Source organism: Coturnix japonica, chromosome 32, assembly GCF_054131305.1.
Source record: "Coturnix japonica strain WE chromosome 32, WE-NBRP24, whole genome shotgun sequence".
NCBI classification, from domain to species: Eukaryota; Metazoa; Chordata; class Aves; order Galliformes; family Phasianidae; genus Coturnix; species Coturnix japonica.
The window spans coordinates 3,416,191-3,440,601 of NC_140694.1; the positions used below are offsets into that span (position 1 = coordinate 3,416,191).

General features: G+C 49.6%; 2 protein-coding genes and 2 long non-coding RNA genes across 4 annotated transcripts; 3 read left to right on the forward strand and 1 right to left on the reverse strand.

The window, feature by feature from the left end:
- Positions 1-643: 643 nt before the first annotated feature.
- Positions 644-4,190, forward strand: LOC146755486 (uncharacterized). The gene is made up of 11 exons (XM_085525510.1): positions 644-739; positions 867-987; positions 1,173-1,252; positions 1,458-1,583; positions 1,854-1,933; positions 2,202-2,313; positions 2,624-2,713; positions 2,954-3,058; positions 3,242-3,394; positions 3,552-3,703; positions 3,971-4,190. Exons 2-11 carry the CDS (start codon positions 885-887, stop codon positions 4,188-4,190), a joined length of 1,221 nt encoding a protein of 406 aa, XP_085381636.1. The 5' UTR covers positions 644-739; positions 867-884.
- On the forward strand, positions 3,726-7,650 carry LOC146755487 (maestro heat-like repeat-containing protein family member 7). Its single transcript, XM_085525513.1, has 8 exons — positions 3,726-4,118; positions 4,284-4,421; positions 4,541-4,717; positions 4,974-5,129; positions 5,281-5,382; positions 5,500-5,602; positions 5,841-5,900; positions 6,167-7,650. Exons 2-8 carry the CDS (start codon positions 4,287-4,289, stop codon positions 6,313-6,315), a joined length of 882 nt encoding a protein of 293 aa, XP_085381639.1. The 5' UTR covers positions 3,726-4,118; positions 4,284-4,286; the 3' UTR covers positions 6,316-7,650.
- Positions 7,651-8,146: 496 nt separating this feature from the next.
- On the forward strand, positions 8,147-9,459 carry LOC146755488 (uncharacterized). Its single transcript, XR_014938041.1, has 3 exons — positions 8,147-8,229; positions 8,869-9,063; positions 9,381-9,459. It is a non-coding gene; the product is annotated as an uncharacterized LOC146755488 (long non-coding RNA).
- Positions 9,460-18,186: 8,727 nt separating this feature from the next.
- Positions 18,187-24,075, reverse strand: LOC146755489 (uncharacterized). The gene is made up of 4 exons (XR_014937992.1): positions 23,683-24,075; positions 21,948-22,019; positions 21,353-21,507; positions 18,187-18,516 (listed from the first exon to the last, which is right to left on the reverse strand). It is a non-coding gene; the product is annotated as an uncharacterized LOC146755489 (long non-coding RNA).
- Positions 24,076-24,411: the final 336 nt, after the last annotated feature.

The following is a 24,411-nucleotide window of genomic DNA, read 5'->3' on the forward strand; positions in this document are numbered from 1 at the left end:
AAGAGCAGTGATGGTTTTCTCTATGTAAGTTAGATCTATGGGGCAGGAGCTGCTGTGTGGCTGATGTGGGTCTTTGTTTTTCAATTTTTTTCAATGTTAATTTATTGTTTGCAGTCTTTCTGTTTTCTATTTGAGGTTGAATTGGACGGTGATGACAAGGGTCCGTTGGGGCCAGTGTGTGTCCCAGGTGCTGCCTGGCCCCAGCCACCTCAGCTGCCCCATGGGCTCTTCTATTGCTGCCGGCGGGTTGGCCTCTTCTTTGATGGTGCAGAGGCCTGTGAGTCGCTGGCCTTCCTCTTCGGGGCTCGCCGGGTCCCCTCAGGTGGGCTGGTGCCGGAGGGCCCTGCCACAGGCTCTCCTGGCTCCTCCTGAGGCGCTGCCTGCTCTGTGGTGACAGTTGCAGGGTTGCCTGTACACACGTTCCAAAGGGGGTATCAGTAAAGTTGGCACCTGTCCCGTGCTTCTTCCATTGTCTTTGCTCAGTAGTGGAAGCATTGTAATGTTGCTGGGTGGACAGGCATCACGTAGCCTGAGACTCAGCATGTCTTGCAGCAAGTGGATGGGACGGTTGTGCTGTGTGTGTTATTCCATGGATGTCTTAGCCCTGCTCACTGACCTGCTCTTTCTCTCTCCTCTCCTCACCCTCCGCCCACTGCCTCGGTGCAGCTTTTGCTCTCATTCCATCTGAGCAAAGCGACAAGGAACTGCTGCAGATAGCTTGAAGTGATCTCACTGCCAGGTACGTGCCATGTTTTGTCCCCGCACATGGTTTTGCTGCAGGGTATGCGCGGGTAGTTCTGACGAATTGTACCCATACTGTGCTGTGTGAATACAGAAAACAGAAATGTGTTTCCGTTCTGTTCCAGCACGTCACAGCTGCTGTGATGGGCGTCGCGTGCATGGCCGGGGAGGAGAGTGGGGCTCCCCAGGACAGAAGATCTCCAGCGGAGCCCTACCAAGTTACGGAGGTGATGCCTCTGCATGCTGGTGAGTGAGGTTCTAAAGCGGGGTGGGCAGGGCTGGGGCAGCGAGTGCCCCCTGCTCCACACCAGGAACCCTTGTCACGGGCAGACTGTGCCAGGGGAGCGAGCCCAGGGCCGGAGAGGGCAGAGCTCCTTCTGCTCCCGCCTGCCTTTGGCCCCTCTATAGCACTGCTCTCTCTCCTTGCTCAGATGCTGAATTGCTGCCTCTGTCTGATGTGGAACAGGAGGCAGTGGACTTCATCCAAGCCAACACCATCAGCATGGAAATGGTAAGAGCAGCCATCTCCATCGTGGCTATACCTGCATCTCCAGACGGTCCCTCTGGCTCTGCCTTCAGGCTGCAGGAGGGCTGATGGCCGGGCAGAGCTGCTGCTGTCCTGCAGCTGTCCTGTGCTGCTCCACACCCCGCAACGCCTGGTCCCCCTGGCCATGGCTGTCCCCACTCACACTCCTCGGTCTCTGTGTGCTTGCCAGGATCTGGTGCAGAAGCTGCAGTTCCTCAATTCCATTTGTATACTGTGCAGCATGGCTGGACAGACAAGCCTCACACTGAGCCATGATATCTTCTGCTTGCTGAAAAATCAGTGCAAGAAGATTGAGGTGAGGGGACATGGCACCCAGGTAGCTGCACCCTGTGAGAAGGACGGGACAGGGGGAGAGGGAGGCAGGGAAATGATGCACAGACACCCAAGTGCCCCAGATGGGACTCCAGGTGCTGCTGAGAGCTCAGCAGTGGAGGTGGACAGCAGCACCAGTGTGCCAGTGTTTGTCAAGGGCCACTGGGGCGACTCAGGCCCTAGCGGCCGGTGGCAGGTTTGCTGTTGCTGGGTGCTGGCAGCTGCCAGGTGCCATCCTGATTGTGCTTTGCAGGTTCTGTTGCGTGAGGAGCCCATGGAGCAGCTGAGCACCGGCCTGAGATACTGCTGCATGAACACCATTGCTGCCTTGAGGTACCTGCCCAGCCCCTGCTTTTGCCAGCACATCCCCCAGGCACCATCCTGGTGGCCCTGATGCAGCTCCCCACTAAGTCTTGGCCCTCGCCCCAAAGCTGGTGACATCAGGACTGTCCTCTGACCCAGAGCAGCCCCGTAGGGGAGGAGGCACCTCCTGGCAGGGCTCCCCATCCCTCTCAGGGAGCCTTGCCCAGGGGAGGACCTGTTCCAGCCCTGCCTCAGCACCCAGGCACCGCTCCTAGCATCAGTGTCTCTCTAATTGCAGCACAGTTAATGCAGTTACAGAGGAAGAAATACTCCATCTCTTCAAGGTGTGCTGCAGCATCGTCTTCTATCTTCCTCCAGCCAGGGCCTTGAACATCTCCCTCTACAACCAGGTATGTACTGGGCAATCTACTGTTGACCCCATGCCTCTGGGCTGCCGCTTACATTACTTGTGTCCAGAGATCTATCAAGATGTTTGTGGGACAAGGTAGCAGCCTTGCTTGCCCTCACCCCTCTCACTCTTGCCTTGGGCTTGGCAAACACCCTGTGTTGTAGCCTGCTCTGAGTGCAGCAGCCTTGCAGGGTGCCCCTGTGCACAGATCTGTGGGTATCCTTCCTTGGCAGCCAGAGGGGTTCACAGCAGTCTACTGGGTATGAAAGGGAACCCTGAAAGACTTCCACAACCCACTGTTCTCTTTACAGACCCTGGAAGCTATGGACGACATGCTGCAGATTGTGCTAGATGTCTGTCCCATTGCCAGTGTCAAGAGTCGGCTGCAGGGAATCTTGGAGGTCTGTCTATTGTGAAGTTCTGCCCCCACAGCTCCCTTCTAGTAGTTTATCCCACTCCATGGAAACGGCACTGGCAGTAGTTGGAGCCAGCAAGGGACCCTGGCGGCAGTAGCCCCATGATGGTTTTGGCTTAAGCTCAGGGGAAGCCTGGATGGATGCTGTGATTCCAGCTAGGAGCTCAGCAGACCTGCAGTGGGCATCAGCAGCTCCCAGGCTAACCAGCAGCTCCTCTCCTCACAGGTGCTGCTGCCTTTCAGCATCTCCAAGACACAGGCTGTGTGTGAGAGGGCTTTGGGGCGCATCTGGAAGCTTAGTGGCTTCATGACCAGCAGTTTCTGGCAGCAGGTAAGGAGACATGAAAATTGTGTACCTGTGAGAAAAGCTGCGGCTCAGGTGTGAACCCTCAGAATGCTTTTGACATGAAGGGAGGGTCTTTATCCTTCCTTTTGCCTGTGCTCATCCTGCTCCAGATGCTATTCTCTCATTCTGTTTAACATGCCTTCCCTCCTTTTTTCCTTCTTACTGCAGCCCCTTGGAAAAAACCTTGCCCCTTCTCAGAGGACAGACATTGCCCTTGTAACCCTGGAGAAGATCATTGGGGACTATGGTTTTGATGAGAAGAAGTGGGCTGAGACCATGCTGGATGTGCTTCGGAGAAACCCTGGCACCTGGCTGATGGATGTAAGCAGAGTGAGGCAACCCTGCCCGCCACAGCTCTTGGGAACTGAAGCCATTTGAAGGCAGCAATGAGCTGTGGGAAGGGCAGTAATAACACAGCCTGGGAGGCAAATGGCTGCAGTCCAGTGGCAGCAGCAGTCTCCCTGTGTTCTCACAACAGGTGCCAGAGATTCTGGGATTCATCCACGCCAACCTGAAGATCCAGAGCACATCAGTTCAGCAGATCCTGCTCTCAGTGCTGGATATGCTGACCGTCCAGTTTCCCAGGGATGTGCTGAGGAGTGTGTTGACCGACCTCCCACAAAATGACAGGTATCAGCCCAGACAGCCCCACACATTTGTTCCATGTGAAGAGCAGGGCTCAGAAATGGTCTGGCTGCCAGAGCCAAGGAAAGCTGCAGGACATCCCAAGGAGCAGGCCCTCCATCCCACTGTGCTTTCCAGTGCTGGTGGGCAGCTCAGGGCTGCAGCAGCCAATACCAACCATGGCAGCCCAGAGCCCCCCATCAGGCTCCTGCCTGAGCCATGGTGCTGTGGCTAAGGCAGCCCTGCTGACGCAGCATTGCTCTCTGTTTATAGCACTACCCTGGACATACTGAAGAGTGTGCTGACCCTGCTGGAAGCATCCAAGCGGATCTGGGATGAGCTCAGCAGTGTTCTACAGGACCAACAGCTGTGTGAGATATTGAGCATCAGCACAGAGGAGTTGGGCCTCCTTCGCTTGACTGTGAGTTACTGGACAATGCACCGTGCTCTCCTACAGAGCACTGGTAGCTCAGGCTGGGCTGTGTCTCCCTAGTGCCCTGCCTTGAGCTGCCAGAGCAGCCAGGAGCTGCAGGGTGCAGGATGTCCTGCTGCCTCTGCCTGCCTCTCACTGCTGTGTTGGTTTCAGGCGATGCCTCCCACTGAAGAGCTGGTGAAGGAGCTGTGTAAGCCAGCACTGCTCCAGAAGCTTCTGAATGTGGAAAGCCTGCCAGTGCTCTGGCTGGTGCTCAGACGTCTCGTGCTGCTGTCTGATAGACCTGAGACGGTGAGCAGGACCTTGTCAAACGAAGGCCTCATGTTGACAGCCTGGCGCTGGGGCAATGGGCAACACTGTGCCTTGGCATCTGTCCTCCTGATGGAAAGGAAATTGTGTGCTTTGTACAGGCAATTGAAATCCGGGCCCTGCTTCCAGGCGTCATGGAGAACCTGCTGTTTGCCAACACAGCCATTACTGTGAAGGTGCTGAATATCTTCAGGAATGCAATGCACCATCTGGGGAAGAGGCATGCCAGTCCGTTTGCTCTGGAGCTGGCTGAGAAGATCCTGCCTCTTTTTAATCACGTAAGTCTGTTGTGGGAGGCTGAGCTCTGCGGGTGGGTGCTTGACAGGAGCGTCTTCTCCTTTCTTTCCTTCTCTGGGCTCTCAGGAATGACATGTCCTGTGGGCTCTGTAGCACTGCTGGCCGTGTCCCTGCTAGTGCAGCTTGGTTGTTCTTGGTGATGTCAGGCCCCTGTGCTGGGGCTCAGCCTACACTCATGCTCACCATGGGCAGTGAGAGTGTGCTGCTGAGGTCTGAGGTCCTCCTGTTCTCCCTCAGGCATCATCTGAAGTGCGAGAAGGTTCCATCCGCCTCTTCATGGATGTGATGGATGCTGTGCTGTGGTCTCAGAAGGGAAGCATGAAGAAGATCGTGCGCAGGGCCCTGCACCCTCTGCTCTTTCACATGAGTGACGAGACCCTGAGCGTAGCACAGGTACGAATTTCAGAGCTGAGCAGTGTGCAGGCAGTGGTGTGCTGACAGTTCAGCTGTGATGTGCAATTGAGAGCAAGTTCAGCAAGCATTCAGACACTGGGATGTGTGTCTGTGTGTGTGGTGCCATGTCCCTGCATCTGTTGTTCTGCAGGCATCTGGGGAAGCCCTTGTGTCCTGTGCAAAGTTCCTGAAGTGGAAGGAGCTCAAGCAGCAGACCCAGCAGAAGAACGCAGTGGGGATCATGAAGTGTTTGGTGAGGACAATCTCACAGCCCCCACCTTTTTGCTGGGGGAAAGGGGATGCTGGAGGAGGGGTTGCAGCAGCAGCTGTGGCTGCTCTGCAAGCCCCATGCTCTTGTTCTCTTCTTCAGCTGCAGCAGGACAGAAAGGGAGTGGAAGGGTACCTGCAGCAGAGCCTGCCATACCTGGAGGATTCTCAGGCCTCCTTGCGATGCGAGGCTGTCAGATTCATTGGTGAGCCCAACCCCTGCGTCCCTCTTTGGGCCCTGCCCTGGCAGGAAGGCACAGCCCTGAAGCCCCCAGGTACAGCCTGCCCATGCCGGTAGCCACAGTGGGTGCCTTGCTCAGGTCCCCCCTCAGGTGCCGTCCCTGCCTGCAGCATGGAAGGGGAAGCAGCTGGGCTGGCGGGGTTGGGGTCTGAGCTTCTGGCAGCATGTTGGGGAGTGGGTGTCTGACAGAGCTCTTTCCCTAGGGCTGATTGGGAAGCACGCCAGGGAGCAGAGTGAGGAGATGCTGAATGAACTCTGCAGTGGTGAGTGAGGGCAGTGCTGTGTGTGTTGGGGCTGGGGGCAGAGCTGGGCAGCATGCAGCTGTGCTTTGCCCTGCTGCAAGGAAATGCTGCAGGGGCAGAGGAGCATTCATGGCAGTCCTGAGCAGTGTCTTCCACTGACCCGTCAGTCTCCCGTGCTCCTCCTGGCCAGGAAAAGCAAGGAGTGGGGCTGTCAAGGCCCAGAGTGGAAGCTGGTGGCTCTCTGTAGACTGGGGGTCCCATCTCTGCTCTGTTTCCTTCTGTTGCAGCCCTTCAGCCTTTGGAAGATGACCCCCATCTGACAGTCTGTTCTATGGCATCTGAGACCATCCAGAAGCTGAGACACCAAAGGCAGAAGGCGGCACCAGCACGGAGAAGGCTCCCAGCAATTTTCCGCTGGTCCTGCATAGCCTTCTGAGGGATAATTCTTGTTCATTAACGTTGCTAGGACACCTGTACAGCAACGTTGCTGGGACATGTGTTCCTGTCACGCAAGACAGACCCCCTGAACAACAGCGGGAGCCTTGGAGCACAGACATCTTGGAAGAAAGAACAGGAACCAAGCTGGTTAGAACTGGGTCTGTAGTTAGCGATTAATTAAATTGAAAAGCACAATTGAAAGCCTTTGGAAGGAAGATCTGGAGAATATGACCACTAGAGAGCAGCACGTATGCACACAGATGCAGAACTGATCATAATTACACTGACTAAATTGTAACTCCTCATATGAGTTCTTGGAACTTAAACAAGCAAGCAGAAAAGTTGTGGTTTATTCTAGCTTTTGCAAAGCCGGAATGCTGGGCAGCAAAGCTCCTGCTTGCTTATAGTGCTGTGTGCCTGGACATAAGTGTCATGTGGAAAAAGACAAAGAAACACATTTTCTTTGCCTATGTCTTGGAGAGCCAGGAATCCAGAATTCAAGATCTTTGCTTTTGAGTTTGCAATTCAAAACCGGATTAGAAAGGATTCTGCAAACTTTCTTTGATGACATTAGACTCTTCATTAACAACAATACTGTTTCTAATACTACTAATAACAGCAACACAACAACAAAATAATGGAAGATGAAGGAAGACATGGGGACAAGAGTCACTGGAGGAAATTTCTCCTTTGAACTGAATTGGTGTTAGTGTCCCCGTGCACAAGAACCAAGGAGAGAGCAAGCATGTTTTGTACTCTTCAGAATGCAGTGTGGTTCATCTTATTGTCATCCAAATGAGACCGGGATTTCACTGCATTGTTGGAAATGGGAAAACAGTGCCAAAGTTGCATGTTTTGAAGCGGAAAAATAGTAATTTTAAAAACCCACAGCAATAGAGTAGAGAAGATCACCAGCAAAGCCTGTATCACTTGACCTCAGAGTAAAAGCAACAGTCAACCAAAGAAGCGGATGCTGATCCATTTCATGCACTTTTGTAAGGATGTGAAAGCGAGCAGACTTACCTGAAGGTGGTGTAACGTTAGTGGTAAACATCACCAAGCTCCCTCCAAAAGTGGACTTGACCTTTTGTCTCTGCGACCATCTACGTACAGAGGGAGCTACTGGAGAGCTGTGCTCGGATCCTTCAGTTTTCATGTCTCTTACCATCTCTCTTCCAGGAGATCTTGCGAAGAAAGGCTTTTCCTGTGAGGATGAAACACAGATAGGAAATGTTACATCTAGTTTTGCTGTGGGAGTTTACCTCTGTGTGTGACACATTCATTCTTCTGACAGCTGCTAACACTCAGTTTATTAATAAAAATCATACCTTTATTACTTTGTGCCTTGCAGATTAATCTGAATGTAAGAAAATCGGGTTGACTTTGTTTGCTTCGCTCAACACTGGCCACATCAAGATAACAAAGGACATTGTTTTCAAGAATAATTGCAGCTATCTTCCAGTTGGCTTGTGCTTCTGTGTTTCTGAGAAACACCATCTAGCAATTTCTTTTTCTTCTTTTTTTGCACGAGTCCTGGATGCTGGTGTGTGTTGTGCTCTGTTGTTTGCTGACCAGCAGGTGAGAGGACTGTGTTTTGTGTTGGGTGTTGAGTTTTGTCTATCTCAGGGGCCATCCAATTGGATCCATCCTCTTTTTGCAGTGTTTAGGGACAGTTAATTTGCTGTTGCCTGGAGCTATGTGTGAAGTGCAGGACTAGAAGCTGTGATCGCTGAATCTCCTTGGATGAGCCCCAGCTCAGGTTCTCTCACACCAACCAAGAACATTTTTGCCAGCCCTGTTGTATTGCTGCAGCTCAGTGACCCCCATCAGACAATCTTCCCATGGAGTGCCGAAGACGGAGGTGGGAGCCTCCTTGCTGAGATCTGCTAGCAAAGCCCTGAGCGGCTCTAAGGTCGGAGCCTGTTGGGTCGGTAACACTGTGTCATGGTTTTGTGCTGTTGCTGTCCATATTCCATATCATAACATCACATGCAGTATGAATCATTAATTGAGGGTATAAATAGTGGAATCATGTACAAAGGAAAAAGGGTTAAAGAGAAAGTAACTTTTTGTTTATAACTGAACAATACGGATTGCTAAGGGAACGTTATATGGTATTAAAGGTGTTTGAATGGGACAAACTGTTCTGATGGTATAAGAAAGTGTAACTGAGGGTATGTGGAAGTGTAATAGAGGGTATGTGGAATTGTGATCGAGGGTATGTGGAAGTGTGGAAGGAGGAAGGCTGAGGGACCTGGTCTAGGTCCTGCTATCCTGGAAAGGCAGCCTGGGGATCTGGCAGTGTGTGTGCCAAGTGGCTCTGTGTGCCTATGGGTGTGTACTGAAGGGCACCCAGAACTGCCACTTCCCCTTGGGACATAGGCTTGGAGCATCAGTTGCTATGTTACTCTCTGAGAAGAGGATTCAGGCCCCAAGTCTTGCGTCCAGCTTGGTGATTTGGATTGACTCTGGGGCAGCAGTGGATGATCTGCAGCCCTGCAGCTGAGTGCATGAGGCTGATTGTGATCTCTGCTCTGCCATGTACCTACAGCAAATCCCAAGAGCACACAAAGATTGGGTCTGTACCCTGGCCTTCATCCCTGGCTGCCCCATGTTGTTGAGTGCGTACCAAGGAGGCGTGATCAAAGTCTGGAACATGGATAACTTCGGCCCAGTTGGGGAGATCAAAGGGCAGCCCCATCAACGCCATCTGCACCAACTCCAAGCACATCTTCACTGCCTCCAGGTGAGCCTCGGGCTTGGTGCTCCCCAGATCCTGCAGGAGGTGAGAGTGCCCTGTGTTGACTTGTCATCCCTGGGCCTGGGTGGGTTTGCACTGAGTGGGGCCAGGAGCCTGGAGGGCGAAGAGGGCAGAGGGGATTTTGCAGCTTTCTGGTCCCTCAGTGCCTTCCTCTCACCTTGCTGTCTTAGTCTGTCCCCTGCCCGCTCTCTGGGATATCCCCATGCAGGGTCCCCTCTTCCCTGGCGCTGGGCATCCCCTGCTGTTCTTGGGGAGCATTTTGGCAGCAAGACTCTGAAATCCACTCTCTTTTGTTTGTGCAGCAGCCGGAGCTGCGCATCTGACCTGGCTCACCCTGAGCTTCCCTGCAGAGATCTCTGAATCCCAACTGCAACGTCTGCTCTTCCCTGGGTACCCACTTTGCTCTGCAGTGGGGTGGGGAAGGGCTGCAGATGGGTGAGGATGGAGATGGTTGTGCCAGGAGCGGAGTGTGGACGGGTTGGACCCTGATCCTGCACGAGTCCCCCACGGCTGCACACCTGAAGGACAATCCTACAGAGAACGATGGTGCATGGCTGGAGCCCTTCAGAAGGCTGAAGGCTCAGCCCAGGAGTGTCAATGAGGACGCAGCCTCTCCAGCTGCCCTGCTCATGTTTCTCTGCTCAGGGGGCCGACGAGGCCCTGGTCTCACACTGGAGCTTTCTTCTACCTCTCCTGTGGTCCCTTGGAGCATCCCCTGCTCCATCCTGCCCTGCCCCGCACTGGGCTCGTGGGGGAATGTGGGAATACAAGAAAAGCTGTTCAGAGCAGCAGCTGTGGAGCCAGATCAACAGCCTGAGAACCAAGGACACCTCTGGAAGGAGAAGAAGGGACTCACGGCTCTGATTGGATATGTTAGAAAAAAAAAAACTTGTGAAGGTTTATAATGGATGTGAGAACTTGTAATAAAGGATTTGGATCATTCACATCTGAGTCCGTGCTTCAAATGCTGCAGGGGAATGGCTGCGTTGAGCCCTGGGAGTGGTATTCTCTCCTTATGCGCGCTCACTTCCCTTTGGTCACTGAAGAAACGACTTTTGAACTCGGACTTAAGGATTTCTCTGCATGATCCCATTGGTGCTGAACTCGGATCTCAGAGGAGCTCCAGGATGTGCCCCATAAAGCACAGACCAATTTCTTTCTGCTTTCTGCAGCCCCGTTTGTTTCGTGTCACCAGTCCTTGTTCAAACCACTGCAGGGTGGGAATTTCTGCACACCTTGAAACAGGAGCATCTCTATTGACTTGATGGAGTCTGTCTTTTATCATTCTGGGGATGGGGGGGGGAAGAAGAAAATGCAGTTTCCATGGCCTGGTGGAGGGCACGATGGCATGCGCAGGGTCACCCTGCCATGGACAGGATGGTGGCTGCTCCTGGGTCACAGCTGAGCCCCGTGCTGTGGGGCTGGGCAGGATGGATCACAGGACCCATGGTTGCCCTGTGACGCACAGCACTTTTACAAAGTAAAAGAATCAATTTCCTTAAATATTGAGCATCCATACGTAAATTGCAGCCTAGTGGAATCTTTTCCTATCCAAACAGAATTCTTTATCTATTTCTGTTACATAAGAAAAGCAAATAATTTTTTATCGGTCGACTGTGAAATTCAGGCAAGTGTTCACTTGAAGTGTTATGAAGTGTCAGCTTTTCTAGAGCATTTACTTTTCATGCTCTTAATTTCTCATTATCTCGCCTTATTCTCTTGCCACCTCAGTGTTTTCATTCGATGGCTTCCATGTGACAAGAGCTCTTGCTGTGTGAGCGATACAAATGTAGCTTTAAAAGTGGTACAACTTGCTATTAAGGCAGCTCCCCTCGGGAATTCCTTAAAGCTGCAGTGAGACAAGGGACACAAGAGAAACTTTGCTATGCACAGCAGGCTGAGCCCTCCTGCAGTCCCAGCTATGGAGTGCTCTGCAAAATCTGTCTCTTTTTGCTCCTGATGTGCAGAGGTTTGATCTGCTTTTGCACCAGCAAGAGAGAAGTGGCACCTCACACTTATATTTCTGAATATTCTTGCTGCATTCAGTGGGATGTAAGCAATAAATAAAGAAATAAAATAAAAATATTATTGCTTTGGTTCTCAAAAAAAAAAAAAAAAAAGAACTGCCCAGCTTAATTTTGCTCCAGATCCTTCACTGCTTTGTTGCCTTTCACTGGACAAGATTTAGGGCCTCAATATCTTTCTTATAGTGAGGGGTCCAAAACAGAACACTGATAAACAGACCGGTACTGTGATCAATAGAACTTGAGGAAGAAATTCATCTTTCATGAGGAGCTCCTCTTTGAACAGCACCAGGAACTAAGACAGGTGTTTGATTATTTCCTGCTATGAGGCAAAGATGGATCAGCAGATACAGCTGGAATCTATCTCTCTCCTCCCCACTTTATTCCCCACCTTCAATTCTTTTTGGAAAGGAAATGCTGCAAATCTGGACTTATTTGGGAAATCACCGTGCACACAATGAAGTGAGAAAGCACCGTGCACATGAACAAGGCAAGATCCTGGATCAAGCTTTCAGTGGAAGGGAAATGCCTGAAAGGATTGAGCAAAGTCCTGGCGAAAAATACCTGGGGTTCCTGTTGGTGGGAAGCTGAACATGAGCCAGCAGTGTGCTCTCACAGCACAGAAAGTTAACCATATCCTGGGCTGCATCAAAAGAAGCACGGCCAGCAGGGCAAAGGAGGCGATCCTGCCCCTCTACTCTGTGCTGATGAGGCCTCATCTGGAGTACTGCATCCAGATGCAGAGTCCTCAGTACAGGAGAGACATGGACCTGTTGGAGCATGGACAGGTCACTGATACATGCCATAGAACTGATTCAAGGGCTGGAACACCTCTCCTATGAGGACAGGCTGAAAGAGCTGGGGCTGTTCAGCCTGGAGTACAAAAGGCTCCACGGTGACCTGAGAGCAGCCATGAAATCCTTAACAGGGGAAAGTAGAAAGAAATACAAATAAAAGAGATTTCCATTAGGATATTTAGCAACACAGTCAGTAAGGGAAGTCAGTAAGGCACAGATGATTTGCTACATACTACCAGAAGAAGAAATAAATATTACAATTCAATGGTAAATTCAGTTGTATTCACTTTTACTTCTTCATAGACTAAGATCTGAATACATAGAAAACCAAGAGAAAATTTATTACAGGGATTATAGCTCTTTCATTAAAAATGTCTGAAACTTAATAAAGAAAGTCAGCCAGGGATGGATTTATTGATCGTATCAAATATGACCCCTGACTTCAATTCTTTGTGTTGCTTTTTACAAGGAAATGTTCTCTTGGCAGTGGGGTCAGCATATTTGGTGTTGAAAGATGCTGTAGAGCAAGGACTGACTCCACTCAGACATCAGGATGCCCAGGACAAGTAGGGTCCCCAAAAGGGGAAACTACAAGCTGCCATCAACATCTCAAAGTAAAATCTCTTGGAGAAGGCAGGTTTGTGCAGAGCCAGAAAGATCATGAGGCTGCAAACACTTTCAAGGCATATTATGGTAAAAGCGAAGTTCTCCAGCACATGTAGATACCAGGAGGAGAGAGAAGGGGGTCCATGCACTGTCACTGTCTTTCCTCTGATATTCTATATAGTTCCATAGCAAATTAAATTCTTTGGCAGGTGAATTGCTGTAATAACAGAAGTAAAATAATAAAAAAAGCCATCGCCTGGGCACAATGAGGCACACTGAGAAACAGTGAAGGGACAAGAAGGAGAGACCTCAGCTTCCTCTGTTGTGGGTCTTCAAAGTGCACCTGCAGCAGTCAGCTATTTTCCCTTATTATTTGGCTCTTTTCAAGATTTTCTTTGTGATACTGTTTTTATTTTTTTATTATTTTTATTTTTCTGTTTCCTAAGAGTCTCTACATGTTGTAGGTACTTCCCTCATCCAAAATTTCCTTTCTTCTTACGATAAAAGAATACAGATTATTCCCTCAATAATGGGAAAGGACAAATAGAAGCTGCTTCACCCCATCTGAGGTCAGGCTGTTTCCACACATAGGAAAATTGCAGGTAAGTGGAGGGGATTTTATCTAAGTGTAGGAACCAGGGGTGAAAATGTCGATTTTCTCCTCTATGAGAAGGGCAGAGCCAGCCATGCACACCCACAGAGCACAGAGCTTTTCATTGCTTCTTCATTTTTAAGTAAAATCATAGGGAAACTGTCAGACAATCAATGTGCAGAAGTGGTACAATCTCTTGAAAAGCCACTTATAGATCTGCAAAACTTGCAAAAAACAATTTTCTGTTTATCCAATTGTTTTCCCATCTCCAGATAAGACCCCGTGCTCTGATCCATTTTTTGTGCGTGCATCAACAGATTTACAAAAAGAAACAAGTCAGCAACTGGCAATTTATTCAAGGTGTTGAAAGTATCAGACAGTTGGTAGATTAGAAAGCAAACTGATTCCTCCAGAATTTCTTGGGGGACTCTCAGGAAATGGGATCCAGTAGGAGCTGGTCTGAAGTGGGGACTACTCCATTTCTAAGGAACTGTACATCAATGAGGAACTAGTTCAATGCTTTCTCAATCAAAGAAAAACCTGACTTCAGTACACGTCTGACCAAAAGCCCAAGCTGTACAAACCTAAGTCAAGGTGTGAATGCAACTCTCTGAAAGGAAATTTTGTCATTTATTTCATTTATTTCATTAGTAAACATGGAAGTTTGGTGGCCCTTCCAGGCAGGGGGGCTGGAGCTTCATGATCCTTGGGGTCCCTTCCAACCCGGGTCATTCTGTGATTCTGTGATTCATTTCTCTGCATTGACAAGACTATCTTCCTTGTGTAAGCAGAAAGAAGAGCTGCTGGAGAGGAGCTCTGCTGAGAGGGACCTGGGCGTCCTGGTGGACGACAGATTGACCATGAGCCAGCAGTGTGCCCTTGTAGCCAAAAAAGCCAGGGGTGGGTAAAAGATCTAACACACATCTCTATGATGGGGGTGGCCCAATCACAAGCAGTGCTGCGCTCAGTTGTTCTGCTTGCCTGCTCCTCGAGGAGTTAGGAGAAATCTATGCCTGTTGCGTGTTCGAGTGCGTGTGCAATGCCATGTGGAGGGCTTATCGCAATAAAGATTGGCGGATTTGCTGCGTAGACCGGTCAGAACTCAGATCTGCGTTGTGCTTCCTGCGGCACCAAACGCCCAACAGTGGCAGTTCCGTGTATTGGCCAGCAGGTGGCAGCAGAGACCAGGGAAAGAACTTCTGCGGGACAGACCCTGGGGATCCGTTCTCTTTTGATTATAGGGGAAATATATTGAAAGCTTCAGATTTCATTAATCTTTGTGGGAATCATATAATGTGCAACTCAGATCTACCTCTTCGTGCAGTGACTGCCTGTAAATTTGCTAGAGCCTGATATAATATGGCCTTGTGCTTTCTGCTAACTCACCTTCATTTCATTTTCATTAAATTTGCTTGGTAGTCAGATTTTGGTGTGTGGATATTTTAAAACAATCTAACTGACATTGGCAAAAAATTAAAAATAATTAAAAAATGCACGACAGCATCAATTGTATCAATTTTTATAGATAAGATAAAGAAGAGCAGTTTCCCTTAGTTTTCTGTGCCTCTTTACTTTCTTACCCTCTCCCCTTGTGTGAGAAACTCTCAAAGTCAAAGATTTCTAGTTAGGCAAAGCTGGCAGCGATAGCAGCAGTGCTTATTCATTACTGCAATACTGCGCGCACATCCCCTGTTGGCAAGGGAGAAATTGCACACCAGTCAGTGACATTAATTCTGTTCTATGCCCTAAACCCAATGCAGGTGATGCTCTCATGGCTCTCATTGGTTGAGCATCTCAGGCTCACAGACTCCTCCAGACTGTTGCTAGGATTCATTTCCATAGAAGGTCAATTACCAACCTCTTGTTTTTAGGTTTGCCTTGTACTTTTCTGCGGACAGAGAAGGGCAATGTTTCCAACAGTCAGTACATTCATTCTGTGCTGTGCTGGGCTCTACCCACCCTGTGTATTTATCTTGTGCTTGTCTCAATTCTCCCCATGTCAGAATGCCCCCAGTCTGAACTTAACTCTGTTCAGCAACTTTCTTGGTGGAAAAACTACTTATACAGCTGTTTTACAAGAGGGTTATACATTCAGTTAGGGCCTACACTATGTACTGAAAATACTGGAAACTTCCACTGCAAAAACACAATCTACCTCTCCCATCTGTGCAGCCTTGCAGACCCAGAGCACGCCAGGTTATTTCTGCTTTCATAGCATTTGCATGCTGTAGGGTGAGCAAAAGGTTCTGCTGCTTGATTCTTCTGCAAGAGCTGCCTACCGGCAAATGGTTGCAGGGATGGAGGATGTGACAGAAAGCATTTGTCTCCACAAGAGCAGAGTTACATTCAGTGCAGAGTGTGAGAGTCAGGTTGGTGTGGAAAAGCACTGACACGCTGGGGATGATGCAGTGCTCACATGTCTAACACTCACAGACATTACTGTCAGAAGGATGGTGCTGTGTTGTGCTTCTACCTTTGGCAGCCCCTGGAGAAATGCTGTGGCACACAGAACACCTTTGTATTGCACTGACTGCTGCCATGCAGCATGGATTTAACACACCAAATCCAGAGGAGCGTGACTGCATCTAACTGCCCTGAGAAAAACTACTGTAGCTGAAGAGATGAGGAGGCAGCTGCTCATCTGCAGAACAAGCAGCACTGCCAGACACTGGGCCAGGTGAGCACCTCCTGCTGCAGCGTGATGATGACAGGGCTGGAGATGATCTGCAAAGCCAGCTTCAAAGTGGGAGACATGAGTCAACATGGCAGGAGGACAGAGGTGTTAGGGAGCAGCCAAGGCATCAAAGAGTATCAAAAGGCTTTGAAAGGTATCACAAAGCGACAGCCAGGAAGACTGGGATTATCATGAGCAGCAACCTGGATGCTAGAGATTATTTGCTGCCATACAAAATGGTAGAGATCTTGCTGCAGACATCCCAAAGCCATGCAAAATGGGAACCCAGAGCTCTGCCTGCACGAACCCCACAGCCATAGCATTGCAAGCTGAGCTGCCTTGCTGTTTGTTGCATTCATCCCAATCCCTGTGAATGAAGACTCGGAATGCAGCCAAGGCGATGATTGAGCATGAGAGTGACTTTATTCAATAAAAGACAGGAGGGCTTGAGAGGTCAAGGGTGAAGATGGGACTCCTCTTGTCAAGATGAGAGTGGCTCAGAGCTGGTGCTGCTTCCTGGTGCCTGGGACTGGCAGCCTGACTCTAAGTCCCCATCTAAGATGCTCAGCTTCACCTCACTGATGCTGCCCTGCTCCTGCATGGTGGTGCTGCTGTTGGGGCACTCGGGCTGTGCTTGGGATGGGCAGCACTGCAAAGGCGCTGGGTCACAATCCAGGCAGGTGACTGTGGTGTCTGGCAGGCTCAGGTCAGGAGCTTCAGCAGAGCCAGGAGATATGAGAGCATGAACGTGGATGAGCCCCTTGTGTCCATCACTGTTACCATGTGGAAGGCTGTCATCCGAATTGCAGCGATTTGTGCTTAATAAGAACTCTCCATTGATGGAAACACACTGCACATCACTACTTGGTCTGGATCGTTGGGGTTGACAAGGGCTCGAATTATCTAGGAAGGCATACAAACACAAGGGTTAGTGTCAAACGTTTGCAAGTTGAATCATGCAAGAGGTTGCTGATACTTGGTAATAGAGTGGCGGCAGGACGAAGCAAATAAGCTTGAAGCAACAGAGCCACTGTCTTGAAAGTGATCCTCGTGCAGGTCCATAAGTTTTGACTCTGTCTGGACTTCATATGGGGCAGTATGACATCACAAAGGGGTGATATGATGTCACAAAGGGGCATTATGACGTCACAAATAAGCATTATGACGTCACAAAGGGGCATTATGACTTTAAAAAGGGGCATTATGACGTCACAAGGGGGCATTATGATATCAGAAAAGGACATTATGACGTCACAAAGGGGCATTATGATGTAACAAAGAAGCATTATGACATCACAAAGGGGCATTATAACATCACAAAAGAACATTATGATGTCACAAAGGGGCATTATGACATCACAAAGGAGCTTTATGACATCACAAAGGAGCTTTATGACGTCACAAAGAGCATTATGACGTCACAAAGAGCATTATGACGTCACAAAGGGGCATTATGATATCAGAAAAGGACATTATGACGTCACAAAGGGGCATTATGACGTCACAAAGGAGCTTTATGATGTCACAAAAGGCATTATGATGTCACAAAGGGGCATTATGATGTCACAAAGGGGCATTATGATGTCACAAAAGAGCTTTATGACGTCACAAAGGGGCTTTACGACGTCACAAAGGAGCTTTATGACGTCACAAAGGAGCACTGCGACGTCACAAAGGGGTATTATGACATCACAAAGGGGCATTATGACATCCGAAACTGACATTATGACGTCACAAAGGGGCATTATGATGTCATAAATGAGCTTCATGATGTCACAAAGGGCATCATGACGTCAAAAGGCGCATTATGACGTCACAGAGGGCATTATGATGTCACAAAGGGACAGTATGACGTCACAGAGAAGCATTATGACATCACAAAGAAGCATTATGACATCACAAAGGAGCTTCATGACATCACAAAAGGACATTATGATGTCACAAAGGGGCATTATGACGTCACAAAGGAGCTTTATGACATCACAAAGGAGCTATATGATGTCACAAAGGGGCATTACGACGTCACAAAGGAGCTTTATGACGTCACAATGGAGCATTATGACATCACAAAGCGGCATTATGACATCACAAAGCGGCATTATGACATCAGAAAAGGACATTATGACGTCACAAAGGGGCATTATGACGTCACAAAGGGACATTATGACGTCACAAAGGGGGCATTATGATGTCACAATGGGGCATTATGATGTAACAAAGAAGCATTATGACATCACAAAGGGGCAATATGACGTCACAAAGGGGTGTTAACATCACCCTGTGCCCAACTCCTCTCTACCTCCTATTGGCTCCCTCTCCCACCAATCCCCGCTCTCCCCTCCCCTTAGCCCCGCCCCCCGCCCCCGTTAGGCCCCGCCCTGCCCCTCACACCCCACTCCCTGCCGCCATCTTGCCCCGCTCCGCTCACCCACCTGCCCGGTGTCGCCCGGCCCGAACCGGGAACAGCTGAAGGGACGGGGAGGGCAGCAGAGATGGGGACGGGGTCTAGGGCGGCCATTCTGAGAGACAGCCCTTCTGAGGGCTGAGCTGCAGGGCAGTGGAGAAACCCACCCGTGACCAGGGTCACATCAAAGCTGCATGAGGCTGTGTTACTAAACACAGTGCCACACGGCCTGCAAAACCATGCGGGGGGGACAAAACATGGCACGTACCTGGCAGTGAGATCACCTCAAGCTATCTGCAGCAGTTCCTTGTCGCTTTGCTCGGATGAAATGAGAGCAAAAGCTGCACCGAGGCAGTGGGTGGAGGGCGAGGAGAGGAGAGAGAAAGAGCAGGTCAGTGAGCAGGGCTAAGACAGTCATGGAATAACACACACAGCACAACCGTCCCATCCACTTGCTGCAAGTCATGCTGAGTCTCAGGCTACGTGATGCCTGTCCGCCCAGCAACTTTACGATGCTTCCACAACTGAGCAAAGAAGAGCTGCACCAAGCCCTTGGATGATGGATTCCCTGCTCCTGCTGGCTTCAGCCTTCTGCATTCCAATTCCAATCTAAACCATTCCTGCGGTGGTAGTACTTGAATCCTCATTTGGGGCTGGACCTCAACAGGTCAACACATCAGAAATAACACAACGTGCATCTGGAAGACGTGTCTCAAAGCCCAGAAAATCCAACTCTCTGACCTTGGCACAATTCACCAACCAAGAGCCAGGCCTTGACAACTTGGCTGATCTGAGCATGCGGGAGGGGGGCAGACAGTGGACCACAAGTGTCCATTTCCACTGCAGCTCCCTGTAGAGAACAGCACCAATCAGCAGGCGTGAATCAATTCATTCACAAGCTGCACAATGACTCTGTTCTTTACATGATAAAAAAACACACAGAGATTCCTGACCAAAAAGTTGGGAGTTAATAACGACCAAAGAGGTTCCTGTTTCTACGCCTCATCCTCTCACCCCAACTCCTGGGTGATGCCCACAGGCTTCAAGTCAGCTCTCAAATCCACTGAACTCCCGTCACGGAACTCCATCAAAAAGGATGTCACACATGTGACACTTACATACATGAGAATGTATGTATCAGAAACACTGATGCCAGCAGGAGCAGAGAGGCGATTGTCCCCCTGTACTCAGCACTGGTGATGCCACAACTCGAATTCTGTTTCCAGTTTGTGGCCCCTCACTGCAAAAAAGACACTGAGGCATTGGAACGTGTTCAAAGAAGGGCAACAAAGCTGGTGAGGGGTCTGGAGCACAATGGAGCCATATGAGAAGAGGCTGCGGGAGCTGGGAATGTCCAGCCTGGAGAAGAGGTGGCTCAGGGGAGACCTCATTTCTCTCTAAAACTTCCTGAAGGGAGGTTGCAGTGAGCTGGGGGTCGGCCTCTTCTCTCGTGTCATTACTGATAGAACTAGAGGGAATGGTTTCAAGCTGCGGCAGGAGAGGTTCAGGCTGGACATTAGGAAATATTACTTCTCAGAAAGGGTGGCCAGGCACTGGAATGGACTGCCCAGGGAGGTGGTGGAGCCATCCCACCTGGGGGTGTTCAAGGAATGACTGGATGTTGTGTTGAAGGACGTGGTTTATTGGGAGCTATTGGTAATAAGAGAACGGTTGGACTGTTCTTTTAGGTCTTTCCCAACCCTGGTGATTCTATGATTCTGTGATTCATACACTAAGAAGCAAGGAGAGGCTCTTTTGTTAAATCTTTCAATAGAGAGAAGAGTTGATATCTGCTTCTCCCAACAACAGAAACACGGAAACAACTTTCCAAGCCCACCTGCCATACAGTAGGCAGAAAACGCACATTGTAAAGGAGCACGCACATCCCCTCTGGCATAAGTCGAGCCCAAAACCCACCTTCAGATCTCTGTGCATTTCCCTTGTTTTACACCAATGCAGCCTCGCTGCAGCTCCGTGGGTGTCACACAAGGCCTGCATGTCCTCTTTCTCCGCAAACCCCACCCTCAGGCCTTGCTCTGTGAGGATTGACACCTGAGCAAAAACAAGCACTAAGAACGAGAGTAAAGCACACTGGATTCGCCCTGGCCTGGCCCAAGCCACAGTCCTACCAGACAGACCCTGGAATGAAAACTGCTCCACAAACCACAGATGGACACCAGCACACAAGAAGTTGATCGGATACAATCCCATGCAAGCACCAAGCCTCCTAAGGAAGCTCTTTGCCATCAGCTCCTTCATCGCCTTTCCTTCTCACCTCAATCTTAAAGTGGCTTCAACATCTGCCAGCACGTCTTACCACGCACCTGCTCATCACACAGTGCTTCAACAGCAACAAATTTGCTTCCGGGGCCCTCCTTCAACTCACTGTGCTAACACTCATGATTCAAATTACACAGAAATCCTAGCAGAAGTTCTCAGTGAGAACTGCACCTAACATTCCTCCTTCTACAAGCAACAGCCACAACAAGTGGTCATGAAAATGCTTTCATCAAAAAGAAGCAGAGACGGCACGGCAGGACAGATGTACTCTGTGTGCACGTCTGAAGCCTTTTGAGAACCTCGTCGTTCTTCCTGCAGGACCCCTGTCTTCTGTTAAAAGCTGAACGGTCCCCAGAGCACCTGTTTCCATCAGCTGCCACCATCCAAAGCAGCCAGCCTTCTTACAGTCACCTGGCCCAAACATCCCTTTTGCTCTACACTTGATTCACAGAATCACAGAATTGTAGGGCTTGGAAGTGATGGGAGCTCGGCATGCACACCATCCTTCCAACAGCACATCCCAGCAGCAAGGGATCACAGCGCTGGCACAGCTGAAACAAAAAGGGTGTGCGAGTTTCCTGTTAGCACTCAGTGTAAACAAATCTACCACTGAGCAACACCGTGAGCCCCCACTCACCTCAGCACAGGTCAACCTGTAACCCCAGCCTTCCCCTATCCATGTGCACATGCACACCCATGTGCCACCCTGCCTGCTTTGCACACCTCCATGCACACACCGCATCGTGTGCCCTCCTTTGTATTCACAGACGTGTGCAAACCACCCCTGGGAACACGTACGTGCCTACACCTTCCACAAACACCCCTTTGTGTACACCTGTGTGCAACCCAACTCCTCAGCACACGCACACGTTTGTGCCACCCTGTCCACGCACTCACCACGTGCCCTCCAGCATCACTGCTGCCTCCTCTGGTACCAGACCCGCAGATGCTCCAGAGCTCATTAGCATGGACTTCCTTCCTCCCCTCAGCAGCTGCTCCTGCACTCACCTTCATTCCTACTCAGATACCGGCTGCTTCCAGCACCAGCTGACCTGCAAGACACAGAAAGGAAAGGTGGGAGTCATGCAAATCCCCAAGAAGCCCAAGGCTGCATCACCACCACGTATGGCAGCCTCAGGAAGTCAGCTGCAACTACAGACTTTGTCAGAATGGAAACAGGAATCGTCAGTTAATTGTGACCTCTGAACTCATTGCCACCATCAGAAACAGGCACTGAAATCGCTCACTTCACTGCAGCTGGTTACCTCCTGATTTTGGGAAAATGCAGACACGGAATTGAAGGACACCAGCAAAGTGACATCTACTTCATTGTAGGTGGTTAAGCTTGGAAGCAGGACTTGAGCAAGAAAAGCTTCTCAGCTCCTTGTAAGGCACTAAGTGATGGGATGATTTCCCATCCCTGCAGAAATCCTGACCTCTGCCACAGGTGGCTGAGTGACACAAAAGCTGTGTCCTTGGTTCCCAGCCTTACCTTCTCATGTCGTTCATCTTGCTCTGCAGCTCCTGCTCTGAATAGTCTTCTTATATTCCCACATGATGTACCCTGAAATACATCATTTAGTGAGTCTGAACAAAACATAAGACATTAATTGGAACTATGAAGAAATGTCTTTTGCACTTTACTTGGAGAATGTTCCATCCTATAACTTCTGCTCTCAATTGTAACACATGATTTTTTATAAAAAGAAAGATAACAAGTCAGCTCTTCAGTGTGCACATTGATGAAACTTGGTGAAATACAACTTTAAGAAAAGGTAATTTGAAAACTTCAATATTCTTATCAGAATCTCTGCTATTAGTTACCGTTCCAATGTTCTGATCTGATGATGTGTCTCTCAGAGCTGTTTTGTCACTCCCCCCCTCAAATGCACTTCAAGTGCTTTAGGAGCATCACTGGAATTTTGAATAAACTCGATATATCTTAGCAAAGCTGCTACAGCTGCACAACTGAAGTACTTTGGAAAAAAAAGAAATCTTTAATGAACGCTGAACAGTGTTATTTAATTATAATCCAGGTAATTAAATTAATTAAACCAAGGAAATCACCTTCCAGTCACTCAGCTCTCACCAGGGAAATCGCTTCCCTGCCAAGCAGATGCAACCAACACAAGCTGCTACATCACTCTAGGGCCCCACTGAGTCTTCCCAAGGGGTCTCCAAAGGCTTCCCTGTTGACTTCTGGGAACCTGGGAACACTCACATGGAAGCCAGTGCCCCCTAATGTGCCCCAGACGTTTCTCAGGGCCCCACAATTAGCTCTACAGACATCCAGACATGCCCCAGAGCAAGTATGTGTGCTGTAGGGAGCCCAAGAGACATTCCAGAGCACCCTAGTACTCCTCAGTGCACTCATGGATGCTTCACCTGTCTCTAAATATGCCCTACTGGACTTTGTTTTCTCTTCTGGAGCTTTCCTTAGTTCTCAGCTTTGCTTTCTCATGCCATTTATCTCGCTCCACAGCTTTTGCTCGCAATATTCTCTCTTGCATTCCCACCTTCCAACAGAATCACAGAATTGTAGGGGTTGGAAGGGACCTCTAGTGATCATTGAGTCCAACCCCCCTGCCATGGCAGGTTCCCTACACCACGTCGCACAGGTAGGTGTTCAGGCGGGTCTTGAATATCTCCAGAGAAGGAGACTCCACCACCTCCCTGGGCAGCCTGTTCCAGTGCTCCGTCAGCCTCACCGTAAAGAGGTTCTTGCACACATTTGTGCGGAACTTCCTATGCAGAAGTTTCAGCCCATTACCCCTAGTCCTGTCCCCACGCACTACTGAAAAGAGACCAGCCGTGCCACTATGGCCCCCACACCTCAGGTATTTATAAACCTGGATCAAATCCCCTCTCAGCACCGCCAACGACAACCCTCTGCACTCTGCCAGTCAGACAGTTCACGACCCACTTCACTGTACACTCATCTATCCCATACTTCCTCAGCTTTGTTATAAGGATGTCGTGGGGGACAGTATCAAAAACCTTTCTGAAATCAAGGTAGACTACATCTGCCACTCTAGCCCCGTCCACCCAGCTAGTGACATCTTCATAAAAGGCCACCAGGTTGGTCAAGCACGACCTCCCCTTGGTGAACCCATGCTGAGTACTCCTGATAACCTCCTTATCACCCAGTTCTCTGGAGATGGCATCCAGCACAAGCTGTTCCATCACCTTCCCTGGGACAGAGGTGAGGCTGACTGGCCTATAATTACCTGGCTCTTCCTTCTTGCCCTTTTTGAAGACTGCAGTGACATTGGTCATCCTCCAGTCTTCAGGCACCTCCCCAGTTCTCCAAGACCTCTGAAAGATTACAGAGAGCAGCTCAGCAATGACCTCCACCAGTTCTCTCAGCACCCGTGGATGCACCCCATGCACCCATCCCATGTATTTATGGACATTAATGTTTCCTAGGCAATCACAGACCACCTCTTCCCTGACTAAAGAGAAATCTCCTATTGTCCAGACTCTCTCATTAACCTCCAGGGTCTGGGATTTCTGAGGGAGAGCCTTTTCACTAAAGACAGAAGCAAAGAAGTCATTCAGTGTTTCTGCCTTCTCAGCATCCTCTGTTATCAGAACGCCTTCCTCCCCCCCTTGTTTTTTGTTTATTAGCAAACTATTAATATACTACAAAATAATAGCACTAATTACTATTAACATCACCATGCCAGCATCCCAACCACCTGCTTTAGAGATTTATCCTTCATTTTGTGCAACACTTCAAAAACTGCAAAGGAAAAAAGCAAGTACAGAACCAGGACACCACTTCCCTCAGGATTTTACAGTCTCATTCATGTCTGACAGATGGAGGCCCTGACAACAAGAGCTGTGTCTGTCCATAACAAGGACTCACCTCTGCAGGTGCAGGGGCAGCTCTCAGAGAAGCCTTCTTCATTTCTGCTTTCTTCTCTTTTTGTCTTTTGACTGGGAGGTGGTGTTGA